Source organism: Manacus vitellinus, unplaced genomic scaffold (assembly GCF_001715985.3).
Source record: "Manacus vitellinus isolate BGI_N305 unplaced genomic scaffold, ASM171598v3 scaffold_26_pilon, whole genome shotgun sequence".
NCBI lineage: Eukaryota > Metazoa > Chordata > Aves > Passeriformes > Pipridae > Manacus > Manacus vitellinus.
The window spans coordinates 5021324-5037025 of NW_021939960.1; the positions used below are offsets into that span (position 1 = coordinate 5021324).

At 43.8% G+C, this 15702-nt stretch overlaps 1 protein-coding gene across 2 annotated transcripts in view; it reads left to right on the forward strand.

Moving 5' to 3' along the window:
- PHACTR3 (phosphatase and actin regulator 3) overlaps positions 1-15702 on the forward strand; it is a 100110-nt gene that overhangs the window by 66037 nt on the left and 18371 nt on the right. For both annotated transcript variants that reach the window (XM_018074023.2, XM_018074024.2), the window contains exons 7-8: positions 614-861; positions 5020-5173. In XM_018074023.2, the coding sequence (XP_017929512.2) occupies positions 614-861; positions 5020-5173 (402 nt within the window). The remainder of the gene's footprint in view (positions 1-613; positions 862-5019; positions 5174-15702) is intronic.

Genomic DNA, 15702 nt, shown 5'->3' on the forward strand with positions numbered 1-15702 from the left:
GGCTGTGTCTCTTGGCTTACATGGCAGCACATACAATATCCATTTGTAACACAAATGCTTTTGTGGGAGTACACTGGGTACTTTATCTGGCTTTCATTATAAGCTCTCCTGTATATTAGAGGAGGAAAGAGATAACCTTTTCCTCCTCGAGCTTCAGAATTAAGCTGGTATAATTTCTTATTTCCATAGCGGCTGTTGCCATGGGGAACAGACTCATACAACATTATTTCCAGGTCCTGTCGAACCTTTCTCACAATCATAAAATATCAGAGTGGTAATATTTCATGCCAGGAATGTTTTACATTAGAAGGACGTGCTGTTGTGGATTTTTTAGTCACAGTATATCTTGTGACTATATACAAAAGAAAAACATCAGTCACCAGTCACCACCCTTCCATATCTTATTTTAGTGGCAGAGACAGCAAAGTAGATCCACATTACCCATGCTCAGCACAGTCTTGAGAATGCCATCCTGTGTTGGCCTGTGCTGAACTCCCTGCCCTGCCCTTTACGAGCTACAGGACATTCTGTTCATTTACATATAATGATAAGTTTCTGCTGTGGCAGTAAAACAGTCTTTGTGAAATCTGGGCTGTGCATCTTCCACCCACAGCTTCCATGGAAGAGAAAGCAAAGGCTCTCCAAAAAAAAGAGTGGATGTGCGTCCATCCAGAACATCCAGCATGGAGCGCAACAAGGAGAAGGAGAACTCCCTGAGTTACAGCAGCGACTCAGAAAACAAGAGGAACTCAGTTAAAGAGTCAGATGAGAACAAAGAAAACATGATCATGAACTCAGAGCTCAAGGAAGACTCTGTTTTTTATCAGGATGAGGAAGTTTTGAATGACTCCATTATTTCTGGTAAGGAAAGTCACTTCTATTCTAAAGGTACACTACCAGAGCCTAACAGAGTGCTCTAAACAAGGCAGCAAGGAACAGAAAGCACAGAGAAGTGTCAATGCCTCTATTGTCACACACCTGTTTAAAGGAATCTTGGTGAGAAGCTAAAGTTAGATTTGAGTCATATGATTGTGGTCGTGTTTGTCTTGCCAGGTACTGCACACTAAGCTGATGTTTAGGGTTGTGCTGGTAAGACATCAGTGTGCTTTACTCGGTGCAAGCTGGGCCATTCCCAAGGCATTCCCGGTGTGGACACAGTGTGCTTTACTCTCAGTTCCTCGGTGCAAGCTGGGCCATTCCCAAGGCATTCCCGGGCTGGACACTGGGCGGCACTGCTGGTGCCAGCATTCACTCAAACGCAGCCTGGGCGTTTCTGAGAGGAGGGAGAGGTGCAGCAGTGACAGGGACAGAGCCAGAACAACTCCCTAACAATCTCCAGATTCCTTCTAGTTTGAAAAAAATCTGGGTTGGTCTCCAAGTCAGGGAATAAAACTATCCATTAATCCAGAGCTGTTGGCAGTCAGGGCACTGCCTTAACATGTCACCCACTCTCTGCCACTGCCAACAGAGGCAGAGCAGCAGTGCCACAGCCCCCTGCCTACCGAAGATTGGTACAGACAGATGAGGAATCTTACCCTGGCTTTCCATCACCATCCTACTCAATAAATCATTATTTGAAACATCTAAAAACACAAGGCAAGACAGTCTAGTGCATGAGCTTAAATATCAACGTAACAAGAATTTAGCCCACAACTGATAACTGGTGTAATCAAGGTCCTTGCAGCATCATGCAGTGTTAGGATTTGTTTTTTACTTGATAGAAAGAACAGCAAGTATGATAGAAAGGACAGTACAGATACAGGAAATTGAATGTCATGATTCAACTGAATTAAAACAGGAACTTTTTTCAAGAACCTGCAGCCCAAACATGAAAAGGGTGTGAATTGCCCAAACATTCCTTGTTGACCTGGCTGAGCTGCCATAAATCAGGAAACAAGCCAAGATCCTGGCTGAGATAGCTTGGTCATGGGGCAGACTGGCATTGAACCTGCATGACTGCCCAGGAAAAATAACCCTTAGGAAAAAAATACTTAAATGAGGGTATTTGCAGATTCACTTTCTACTGAGATAGGTATCAGGAAGGAGTTTGCCTCAGGATGCTAAAAACGGATGTGGGGAAAACTAGTTTGGGGCTTTATTTTCTTTTTATTCTCTGGTTTAGTTTTATTTATTTGTTTATTCTGAAACATCAGCTCTGGGTTTCTGCAGTGGGTGGAATAACAGACCTGGCCTGGTCAAGTGGGCTGGTCAGGATGAAAGCACATGAATGGCACAGTTTCGGAGCATGTGTTCCTGAAGGGGGGAACATCATCTCCCTCTTTCCACTTTCTTGGGCAGGCATTATTTTTCAGGAATTAACCCAATTGGTCAGGCAGTGGGAATGGCTCCTTAGACTGGTAGATCAGCCTGATCCAGACCTCTTGCATTTTTGTTTGGTGAAACACTCTCCAGATTAATCAGTGCTCGGTGCATTTGGACCATGGGAGTGGCCATGGCATGAGCCTTTTAGAAATGCTGACATCTGGATGGAGGGAGCACAGCTTATCCTGAGTGGGTTATATGCTCTCTACCATTCAAATAGTATAGCAGGATTTGGGTTAAACTTCAGATTTTTCAGATATGATTTGTGTTTTTAATATCCCAAAGTAGTAGGCTCTCTCTTAGTGTGCAACAGAGCAGCCTGGGAACAGTCAAACCTGAAAACATGTTCAGGGATTCCCAGGAGTTTTCCAAATGTCCTTCAGATTGCTTCAGAAGGAGTTCTGGTGGTCCCTGTGCACTGCAAACGCCCACTCTGCACCCACTCCCAGGGAGGCTGAGGCTTGAAAACCTTGACAGAGTTTCAAGTCTGTGGCTTTGTGAGCCAAATGTTTCTGATGGAGTCAGAATTCAGTCAGCAGAAGGCTCTGCATGGCATCAGCCAAATCATTTAACTTCTTTACCCATCTGTTAAATGTGTAAGTACCACTTCAGAGAGGGCCGTGTGGTTTAATTTAATTAATGTTTCCAACAGACTTTGAAAGCATTCAAAGGAAGGTGCTAAACAAGGGCACAGCTTTTAGACTCTAAAAGGGGGTTTGAGCTTATTATGGTTTCTAAAAAGTTTAGTTTTAAATCAATGCAACTATCAAGAGACTTGTTGCTGCTCACACAGGGAGACCATAACTACTGTGCCCACCTTCCCAAGAGGTATGTGTGGGAAGGAGGTTGTATAAACTCCTCCCCTCTGCATAAAGAAATTTGAGATCAGTATGATAATAACAATATCCCTAGCAAACAAACCCCCAGTATTTGGGAAGGAGGATCTGTTTAGGATTTAGAATCTTGCCGACCTCCAGAGCATCCTTTAAAAATAGACTTTAATCCTATCTCAAATGCCAAACAAAAATACCAATTAAATGTCATTTTCTTTAAAAAGGAGGTGACCTTTTGTAGAAAAGGTGAAACATTAAATTAAAAAAAAAAAAAAAAAGCCCTTTAAAGTTAAAAGGGACCAAAACAAATTAACCTCCTGTTACACCCCAAGCTCCCAAGATGAAGCAAAGACAAAGATTTAACTGCAGGTCCTGGCAATGCACCAAACCCTGTGTGACTGATGCTGCTCTGCAGGGACAGTGTTCACACTGCTGAAGCCCTGGATAGCACAGCAGCAGAGCTGAGGAGGGGTCTGGTGTAAATTTACTTTCCTACAAGCCACCTGAGACACGATTGCTGAAGGACTGCAGCCCTACCAGTACAACCCAGCAGCTCACTGGTTTTAATAGCACTTCCCTCTTCTTTTGTCCCCCTCACAAACAAGCTCCCCCTCATCAAACACGGGCATCACCCCACACTTCCAGGGTGCATTTGCAAACACAGCTGGCTTTCTACTTCACAGACCCTTCCAAACACATGGCAGAATGGCTTTATAAGCTCAGGAGGGAAATTTTCATTTCTTAAGCCTTCTGAAGACTAAAGAGTTACACCAGAGAGACAAACATCTGCACTCAAACACAGTTCCCTCTAATGAGAGTGAAAGGAGAGTGAAAGGGTGTTTTAATGCTGTCAGAGGACTCAACACTCAGCACACTCTGCTCAAAACAGTTGCTGTATGTTCTGCTATCAACAATTCCTTTGTAATGGTAATGTTTAGGTTGTCTGGTTTGATGGAAACAGTGTCTCATATTTTTACAATAAGCACAACAGATCATGGAATCACAGTAAGTATTTGTGTCTCTTATTGCCCAAATGTCCAATTAAGTTGCCACCATTTTGCAAATCATCATAAAAACTGGTCTTTTCTTTCATTCCTTGGAATATTTGCCCCTGCTGTCTTCAGAGGAAAAGGTCTGATGTCAATAGGGTAGTATTGACTGCTAAATGAAATCCTGTTATGACACACTGTCACACTGGGCAGGATGGAGATGTACACAGTGGTTGGCTTTTAGTGCTGCAGTTACACACAATGTCTGATCACAGTTCATATTTTCTAATTTCTAATGTCAGAAAACCAGAATGACATTTAACATATGTGTATATTATATACATTATACATACATATACACACAGACATGCCCAAGCAACTTCCACTGTTTCAGTCACCAATATCTATTCCTGGCTGTACTGGTGACTCAAAGAGGAAAATGTACATGTCCCAGCCACTCCTGCCACGGAGCAATCCAGTCCTTTTGCAAGGGAACAACTCTGTGGTTCAGAAAAGAGGGATTGCTCAGGGTTACAGAGATGGTCAGAGGACTGTGGCAAGATGCAGAGTCTTTGACTTCTGAACTAGTGACATGAATCACATCTCAGCTGCAAATAATTTTCACTGGAGAGCTCTGCCTGGTTATCATGGATAACAAAGATAACAGAGGAATATGATCCTTCTGCATTTGTAGGGTGTTGTGTCTGAGCCCTGCTCAGCTGTAGTGCTCCTTACTTACATTAGTGTGTACAACTGCTCCTTGCACACTGACCTACACATCACTGTCACTCTGTGATATTCCCGCTCTTCAAACATTCCTGTTTCATTCCCAGGATCTGTCTTTCTAATAACTTTCTTTTCAATGCATGTCCCAGGTACTTTGCCAAGAAAATGCAAGAAAGAACTGCTGGCAGTAAAACTACGGAACAGACCAAGTAAGCAGGAGCTGGAAGACAGGAATATTTTCCCGAGGAGGACGGATGAGGAAAGACAGGAAATCCGGCAGCAAATTGAAATGAAACTCTCAAAGTAAGTGCTGGGAATGAGAACAGGGAGGAACCTCCCTTTGCAAGGGAGTGTCCTCTGAGTCCTGTCGGATGAGACACTGTGACCCACCCCCAAGTCCATGCACAAACTGATACAGCACATTTTCAGCTGTCAATCAGCCACAGGAAAAAAATAAATCTTAACTCTTCAGTCAGGATTGCCTTGATTCCAATAGACACCAAGACAGAAGTCAGTGTGGGAGACAAAATTCTGCCAAATCTACCTGCAGCCCCACTGATGTAATCAAGATTTTGAGGTCCTGCTTTAACAAAAAGAGTAATATAATTATTTATTAACCTGGTTTGGCTTTGTCAGCACTAGCTGAATTTGAGGATAAAGGCAATCATTCCAGCTACTTGCACAGGGGAAAGCTGCTGTATTGGGGGTTGCATTGGTGCTTTAAGGAAGAGGCAGCATTGCCCTCACCTGGGGAAGGTACCTGTGTCGGTCCAGCTGCAGGCACAGCAGGATGGTCTCTGGTTTTCCTCAGTAACCAGGGCAACAGGGTAGTGCTGTGAGAGAAAAACCATCTCTGTGGCTTGTAGCCTAAAGGAAAGATTTAAGATGACTCTGAGGCTCAGACTGCAGCATTTGGTTTGTGTATGTCTGTTTTTTTTGAGAGTTCCATTTGGATATCTGCAAACATGAATATTTTAGATGAGACAAAGTGGATTGTTAAATAATCTGTGCTCTGTCTGCCCACACTGGGACAGTGAGCGCTGCTCGCCGCTAAAATGCTTGGAATCAAATTGAGAAACATGAATAGAAGTTCATTTTCAAGGCTTATTAAATATTAAATATCTCAGGCCTCTCCTGAAAGAAACATTTATTGATATTTAGACTAGCTCATTCATGTGTGTGTGCTTTTGATTAAACTTTACCTCAGGGGACAGGGAGTGAGAAGCACACACATGCATCAGAGCACGAGTCCTGAGGGACCAGAGTTTGTGCAGGAAAACATCCCTGCCAGCACCACGCTTGTCCTCAGCTGAGGAACGTGCTGTTCAGTGAACAGAGATGAGATTTTGGGTGCCCTTCAGGATGCCCCTGCCCCTGATGGAGGCATTGCCTTCCTCCAATCTCAGTGATTGCGTGACAGCACTTTGCTCCCAAAGGAAAATGGTGCCTCGTGCCAGTGACTGCACAAGGCAGTGCAGATGCCAGACCCTGTCACAAAAAACATGTCCATCCCATACAAGTAGAAAAGATCCTATTACAATTTGCTTTAAGTTCCAAAAATTACAGGCAGAGCAAATCACAGACGTGTCCCATTAATAACTATCGGAAGGAAAGCATCACGGCCCTGGACCATCTGGATCCTGCAAGCCTGTGTATTCATTGCAGGGGAATATTTAAGCTGCACTGCAATATTGCTAATTCCAGTATTATGGCCAGTCAATTGCTCATAAAATCTCTTCACAGGTCAGGAGCCCAGTTTGATTGCTCTAAAATACACAAAAAAAATGGTTTCTGCCCCAGTGCATCCCTAAAACCAAGTTCACCCGTCACAAAGTATTCACTGAATGAGAAGGTTATGTCACATCCAGCCACATCTCACACTGCTGAAATGCCTGGAAGGTCCCATCTCCTTTCAGTCCAGCCTGACTTCTGTTAGTGTGAAAGGTCTAATGGAATTGCAGCTGCAGGTGGTATAACTACAGGCTTTATCCCTTTCTTTTCATTCATCATTTAGCTTGCTTAATAATGAGCCTAAGGAATTCCTTTCAAGGGTTCATGCCTGAAGTCAAATGTCAAGGAATTCAAAAGGAAATTGCTGGACAGGTGAAGGCAAGGGCTGGTCATGACCAGGAGTGTCTATAGGGGAATGCAGTGAAGGGACCCTCCATGCTGTCTGCTCTGGTTTTGTGGAACAATCTGTGGGTGCAGCCCATTGATCTCATTGGTGATGTCTAGAGGTTGGCTAAAAGCCATCTTTGTTCCAAGTGCTGGAAAACATGCCTTCATTTAGCTCCTTCTTCCAGGAATGTGGAATACTGAGCGCATTTCGGGGAACAGACGGTACAGAGATTGCTGGAATAGCCAGGAATGGCAAAACAGATTGGAAGCCCTCTCCCACACAACTTCCAGCACATATGTGGGCTGGCAGAGCTCAGCTCAGCTCTTAACTCATCCACCAGAATAGACATGAGCATGCAGACAAGCTCAGGTGGTGGATGCATCAGGAAAATATTTACACCAGGAAAAGCAAGTAGGTGTTCAAAAATACCCAACCACCAACCAACCAAGTAAAAATGGGTATTGGTAAAGGCCAGAGAGTTAAAGCCCAGAGATATCCCTCTGGAATTTCTGACTAGGACTCACCCCACAAAACTCAGACCACCCCAGAGCCCCCACTCAGCACAGTCTGGCAGCAGCGTGGAAATGGAAATTCTTGGATGAGATTTGGAGGTCTTTACATTCATTCATTTCACTGGTACTTGTGCAGCATAATCTCTTTGTGACAACTTGGAAGTTTATAGCTAAGGAACTTACTGCTGAGTGCTGAGGTGGGAAGTACAGAGCAGGAAATGGGATCCACTAGGGATGTCTGCTCTCTGTAGGGTTTTGCCACTACCTGTGCAAGTGAGAGCATGTTCCTGCTGCCATAGTAGTAACACTTGATAACAGCAAATCGTGTCCCATCAGGTTATAGACCTGTTCTTTAGCACAAAAAAATAATGTATGGGCAGATTAGGGGGTAGTTATTCAATAGCTGTCAGCATAAGAAGGGCAAGAAAACAAGATCAATATTTTTCAGCACAGTTGTAGGATTTGATAGTCTGTAGCTGTCTAGCAAATTGCCTCAGTCCCACAGCTAACACAGCCTAGCTCTGTACTCTGGAGGAAAAGCTGTGCTGACATACCTAATGTGCAAAATACATCAAATAATAGTGTTTATGTAACTTCAGAAATGGGGAGACAAAAGAATAACATCTTCTCAAAACCACTGTATTTTTAAATGGTTCTGGTTGTAACACATTTCAACAGTAGCTGTGAGCCTGCTGAGAAAATCAACTCTCTGCTATCACTCTGATGAGTCTTTATGAAGTCAAAGCTAAAATCCCTTTTTTTCTTCACTTTCCCACTTATTCCATCTCAAAAGAGAGACTGAGGAGTTTATCTTTTGAGCCAAATTCTACTTTTACAGCAGTGCAAATCCACTGACTTCAGACTTATTATTGACTGACAGCAGCATGAGGATTCCAGGAGTCATTTATGTGCATTGCTGCTTTTGGAAAGTGTATTTCCTGTATTTCGTGCTCCCAGCCAATTTAATCTACCACTTGTTGCCGTGGAAACATGCACTTCTCCCTGCTCCTCCATCCAAGATGGCAAGATTCCATTTTTCCCAGATTTCCCTATGCTGTAGTGCTTCTCTTAGTAATTCATGCATCTCCAGTGCCCCAAACCATGGTGCACACTTGCAATATTCTACTGTGCATTAGGCAACAGGGCTCCCAGGAGATCTTGGTTCCCATTAGTAAGTGCTTGGAGTACAGATAATAAGCCCTCGATGGAATTCAGTGAATTTGGAGCTCTTTGTGTCACGAGGCAGAAAAGACATTTGCAAGTACAATTATTTGCAATATCTACTTTCTGTCTGACAGGCTCATGTTGTTCTAGAGGGGGTTTTAGCTGAAACCTGGGGGAGTAAAATAGTTGCCAGACTGAAGAGTGATGCAGGAAAAGATTGCTTAATTAAATTTGATCTCTGACTGTTTAGAAAGTTGATGTTTGAGCTTCCTGGGTCACTGGCGCTTTTCAAGAATGCCTTATATAACCACAAAGATGCTCCAGTATTACTTAGTGTTCAATGAATACATGAATTCCTGGAAAAGATTATACTTCATGTTCTCTTTCACCTCCTTGGGTATTTGCATAAGTAGACAAGATGTGTTAAGTGGCACTTCGGAGATTATGGAAACAGGAATTCACATACAGAAATGGGAGGAACGATGGGTTTGTGGACACAGAGCAGAACCAAAACTTGAGCACCTAAAACTGATCTTTACCACATTGAAAATCTTGGCCTGGGTAAGTGGATCATGCTGGGGCAAGGCTTCTTGGCAAAGCAAAGTGAAAAGCAGGTATCTTTATTCAGTGCTTTACCACATCTGGAATCTGTAGTTGTAGTGCTGCCCTGAGGTTCTTGGAGGGCCATTTTCAAGTTGACTTGCCCAGAAAGTGCAGCTGTAGCTAAAAGCACAGTCAGATTAGAGCCTGGTTTGTACCTCAGCCTCAGGTAACAGAGTGTGAAGTTTGCGGTGCTGCTTGAGACAGAACAATACCAGGCTAAAAGCACTTCAGATTTGGAGCCTAAAATACAGCCTGACAGTTCAGCACAGAGCCATCACAAAGGAAATGTTACCTACTGATGACACAAAAGCTGTCCTGTTTCCCAAGGATGGCACGACCAGTGCCACTTCCTCGCAGAAATGTCTCAGTGCAGCTTTGCTCACTGAAAAGGCATCAGCCCTCCAAATTGAGAGGTTCAGCAGGAAACTGGGCTGAATCCCCAGAATTTAGGGGAATATTTTTTTTTACTTTGACCAAAAAGGGGATGTGTGTGCCCAAACCACTAGTAGCCCTAAAGAAGAAGTTAAGTAGCTACTGAACTGAGCCCAGTTTAGAGACTCACCTAAATTCACCTGGAGCTTAGCAATGTTTTTTGATGAAACTCCAACTCCCAGTAATTGCACTTAAAATCAGGGAAGTGCCCTGATTTCAGAAGGCTGGGAAGACTTGACACAGATTCATTGCAGAGACAGAAAGGCAAGGGCAGGCACGAAGAACAGCTCAGCTGTCAGCACTAATTAGCTATGTACAGTTTAATGCTTTTCCTTCTCATTTGGCAGCAATGAGCCAGGTAGCATCTCCCTGATGCTAAAAATAACCCCAAGCACAGCGTGGGCGGCTGTGCAGCCTCAGCTCCTCACATGAGACACGAGCTATTTATAGAGCCAGTTTAATTCTGGGGGCGTGTGTGGAAGCCCAGGGAGTCTCCTGTCTCCTCTGCACCAGACAGAAGAACGTGATGGTGGTGGGGGATGAGCTGGGGGCTGCTGTCAGTACATGCTGCAGGATTTTATTAAGAGCTTCCACAGCGCCTGAGTGCTGTGTGAGGATTTGGGGTTTTTTTTAAAATGTTTTGTCCCTTTTCAGTTATGGCCTCTGCTTTTCAGGTTATAGAAAAGAAAAATACTGTGGGGAAGGGAGGAGGTGCAAGCGATGGTGAGATTTTTTTTGCGCTGCCTCCAGGATTTAGATGGCCGGATCCCACAGGCATTAATATTCCCTCTGCCCTTCCTTGGTGTCAGGCAGTGGCACACACCTAAAATCCCTGCTGTGAACAGTGACAGACAGCACTGGCCTGGTCCAGGGGGCTGAGGTTTAGTGTGTGCTGCCAGAGGTACTGAGACAGCATTCAGTGATAAAGATCAGAAGGAAAGGGAGAAGCCTTAAGTGTTTTTATCATCTCCAAGCAGTGAGTGAGTTCAGCCTCCTGTTTACAGGGCTTTTCATGTCCAAGGGAGCATTAGAGGAGCTTCAAGTACATCTGTACACGCTGTACCTTGGCTACACTGTCCCCTTGTCTTTATGGCTGAAGAGCTCTTGAGAAAGGTTTGTTCCCTTTCAGGTATTACACCCACAAAAATAGAATGATCTTCACTAACACGAATCCCTGGTCAGCAAATAAACCTGACCCCAAGTACAGGATCATACCAGGCCCTCTGGATAGAGGCTCTTTAATCAGAGGCACTTGCTTGCTTCAGCAATGAAGCAGTGCTTGCACAATTAATTATGGAGCACCCTGGCAGCTCTGGGCAAGAGCCGTGATCTGCAGCTGAAACACAAAGAGCAATTTGCTGTCTCAGACCAGCCCACAGCTTGTCTGGCAAGGATTTTTGAACACACTAATTCATTTATAAAGGGTTGAAACAGGGAGGACTTAATCTTGTGTTATTTTTTTGATTTCAACACATGCACAGGACCCAGAGCTGCTCTCAGGGCAGGTGTGTTGTGCTAAGGATTCAGCACACACCTCCTGCTGAAAATGGTGGCTGTTTGTGCAAACATGGGGCAGTGTCACTGCAGAGACAGGAACTTCTGCCAGGGGACAAAATAAAGTTCCAAATTCCCAGGGCACAGCTGATGAAAGATTGTCTTCTGGGAAGACACTATCTCCTCACACTGCTCTGTTCTACTTCTCTGGCAGCGCTGGGAATTCATAATCAAACATGTTTTCCACAGCACAGTGAAGGCAAGGGCAGCAGGTCAAAGCACAGCAGGCAAGGGAAGAGAGGAGCAGCAGGTGAAAACACAGAGAGGAATATACAGGGCCTTTTCTGGGACACAGAGTCAATTCCTCAAATAGATCTTCTGGCATAAGTGGTACATGTGAAACTAGAAATATAAAAACCAGAGTTCAGAAAGCTGTAAAATATCACAGGGGAGCATAATTACGTAAATAAACTTACGGGAAAACTGCTAAAGCAAGTGTAAGCAAATAAGGAAAAAAACATTTTAGGGAAGAAAAGAGTGCACTTGCTTTGCCAAACCGCCTACAAATGGGAGCATGTGTTCAGGCTCACATCCTTCCTCAGAAACTGGGAACCTACATGGGCCTGGAGATCTGGGCTTGAACAAACTGTGAAGTGACAAGCAGTCATAAACCAAAATGGAAATGCAGAGAAAGCAAATACCACTCTGTAATGCTTCACCTTTCACTGGATTATGATTCAGGTCCTTGAGCTAGTTGGAGTCTGCAGCATAAGTAATTACAGAAAGAAATTACTTTAATTTAATTTGCAGAGCTTAATCGATAGAGACCAAAGTGAGCTGCTCTGGTTGTCACAGTGATTTGTGCAAACCTGACCAGAACAAGGTGCTGAAACAGTTGTGAGCTCCTGATAACCCAAGGGTTGAGCAGGGAGGGATTCAGACATTCATTCATTCATTCATCCTCTTTGTGGGGATGGTCACTGTGTTACTGAGATTATTTAGGATTAGGGTTTTTTTGTTCGTTTTCTATTAATGAAATTCAGGAAAAATGTTTTATACACTTAAAGCCAAGCACTTACTTCACTGTAGTTGGAACAGAAGCCAGATAGGAAGGACAGTGTGTATCTGAGAGACTATGAACTGGCACAAGTAAAATCTCAGCTAGAAAGGGGTTTACCTGCATGGTTTTTTCAGTTTTAACGTATCCATTTCAGATGTGCCACTTGAAAGCATGTAAGAACAAAAGAGAGAGAGAGGGGAAGTTTTGCTGTTGTGTTGGTTCTCCTGCCACTTGCCCTTTAAACCCAACCAAATTTAAATGCAGACTGGATATAAATGAGTGTCCCCATCAGTGTTGCTGTGAATTGCCTGCAGAATACCTAAGTGGAGAGAAACTTCTCCCACTAAATTTGAAGCGTGGCTTTTAGTTTGGAGAAGGGAAAAAAGACAAAACTTCCTTACTGTGGGGTGTCAGCTCTGCACCCCCCATACCTGGAGGGCACATGGCTGTACCACAGCAGAGTTAGGGCTGATTTACGGGCAGCGTTGGCAGATGAATCATCTGCACCTTCGCATGAACAACTCGGGCGTATTTTTGGATTCTCTTCCAAGAACTGTCTCAGCACATGTGAGGCAAGGAAATTAATTCATATAGAGCAGTTGCTGCCTCTCCAAATACTGTGAGAGTTACTACAGTTTCCTCCTCCTGTGGCTCTGAGCACAACTTGTGTAGCCTGGTTCATTCAGGATCTTAATTCCTCCAGGAATCAGGCTTGCTGCTTTCATATAGAAAACTGGGTCAGTCTGGCACAGTTTTTACCTTTCTGAGAGAACTTCAGAGAAGGCAAGGCAGATGAAAAATGAAGGAAATAAATATTTAGAAAATAGGGAGGGGGGGAAGGAGAGAAAACAGGTCAGAACAAAAGGTCATTGATTTCAATCAACCACTGCTCGATAGATATTGTACAGTTGTATCAATTAAAACACAACTCTAGCTAAATCTTTTTGATTCCACTGCCTGTGCCCACCTGGCGAGTTGCAGCTCTACAATCCAATCTTGTGGGGTTTTTCCTGTAGTTTGGGAGCTACTTGTGTCAAACAGAGCACTACAAGTTTCCTTCAGTATCTGTTTTTGAGGATAATTAACTCATCCAAATGGCCTGAACACTTCCTTGACCTTTTCAGACTCTGGAAAGTATTTTTCTCCCCTGAGAAGCACTCTTATTTTCTTATCTTTTTCTTTAGCTGTGACATGTAACATACCAAAAGACAAAAGAAAAGAACTCCCAGATTTATCACTCCTTGCTCAAGTATTTACCCAGTGTAGTTAATAAGGAACAGGTGACACCTTTGGAGGTTGAGAACCTGCTTCTGTTGAAAATCCACTTATGCAGAGGACTGTATCAAGACAACTAGGAAACAAGAACCATCAAGATGGCAAAATCTGAGTCTTAAATCACATTAGAAACAGGAACTTATATGTAGTTAGTCCATTGCTGTGCAAAGATGTGTCAGTTATTTGGGTTTTTAATATTATGCAAAATACTACTCGGCCAAGAGACAAACAGCAGAATAAAACCATGAGTACCTCACTGTTGAAAAAGAGCTCTCAAAATCAAGACTACACAGCACACAGACAAACCACCAGTGTCATTTTTTTGAGATGATCATATTCATTAAGCAAATTAAATTCTGAATGAATTAGTACGTCATTAATTTCTCAGAAACCATGTTTAAAATAATAATAATAAAAAAGCCAGGCTCTCCTAGCAGTGTCTGCAGAGAGCAGCTGGCCCGGGGCAAAGAGATCAGGCTAATTTGAGGGTGTCTGCAAAAGCCATATTGTGGCCAGGCTGCACTGCACCCCGTTATAATGATCACTGGGAGTGGCTACAGCACTTCCAAATACCTCTCAACTGGGGCAAAATCCTCCTTCTCAAGGAAAGGTTAAACAAACCAGGGCTAATGGAGTAAGGAAAGTTATATTTATAGGCATCATGCAGTTAAGCTTAAAGAAATCCCTTTAGCAGAAGATGATAACTGGGAAAGTTATGGCATGTGGGAATGGCAAGCTCAGGTGTGCAGGAAGCTCAGGGGCAGCAGGACTTTGGGTGGACCAGGGGCCCAGCTCTCAAATGCTGTGACTCACTGTGCATCAGCTGCAATGAAAAGCGTGCTCCAAAAGCCTAGAAAAGCAGGGCATGATGGAGAGTGTTTGCACAGTTAAGGCCTCTTCCAGCTCTGAGAGGGCACTGCCAGCTCACCCTGCTCTGCTGAGCTCACCCCATCCCAGCAGTCACTCCACAGGCAGGGAACAGCTCTGAGGAGACACGGAGGTGGGAAAACAGAACCAGAACACGGAGAACTCACAAATGTTTTCCTCACAGCCTTGTGCTTTGACAGTAAGAGACAGTGCATGTTGTACCATAACAAATCATAGCTGTACTGTCAAGAATAAATGCTCAGGTCAATAGGGAATGTTACATAATTAAATTCTTACATATTATTCAATTGAAGAACCCAGGTTTCAAAAGCTCAGAATATTCTGTTCTGCCTGAAATTTGCCAGCAAATTCTGTTCGGATTTACATGGCCATGAGCAAACACAGGATCCTAAACAAAGCTAAGGAGGGTCCCAAAAAGCTTTGGGGAAAAGCAGACAGAAAATGAGGATGACATTCTAAAATTCAAATCCTCTCTGCATTTCCCTGTAAGTTAGCCTGTCTGCAATGCTCAGTGTCACACACAGTGGCATCAAGTGACAAGTCATACTACTCACCCAGTCCAATTTAAAAACAAAGGAAAGCAGAATTACTGAAATACCATTTGCAGAGGGAAGTGAATAAATCCCCAGAGGGTCTGCAAATCTGGTTTTCCAGACAAGACACTTTGCCACACTTTCCTGTTCTGTACCACAGAGATAACCACATAGACCAGCCTTACAGAGCACTGGGAGAGCTGCTGGGGAAAGGACTACAAACCAGGGGAGTGTTGAGACCAGAGCACTTGCACTTTACAGAGTGTTTGGGTTGCTTTGAGCTGTCAGTGGGATTTCTCATAACGGGAACACTTTGCACTGAAAATCAAGACACTCTCGAGAGAAATTCTGAGAAAAAGTAAGATATTAAAATCAAATAAATAAAACAGAAAAAAAGAAGCAGGGTTCAGAGCCTGCTATGGGCAAAGGCTGTGTGTGGCTCTGGCCAGCCAAGGCTAACGACAGTGTAAGGGCAGGCTGTTGGTCTAAGTCTGTCCTGAAAAACACTGGGCCAACAATAGCATGCACAAGATAGACAAAAAATAGTGCAACAGATGGTGGAATGCTGTCTGAAGGCAGGGATATCCCATCCTTTTGGAGATGCTGTGTGGGTGAGTGACAGGCGAGAACTAGAAAGTCCTTGCCTTGCCAGGGGGGATGTTCCCAGAGAGATTCCTGCCATTGGGAGCAGGTGTGCAGCTCTCTATCCCAGCAGCATTTGCAACTTTAGGAATCCCTATAATTTAGGTTTT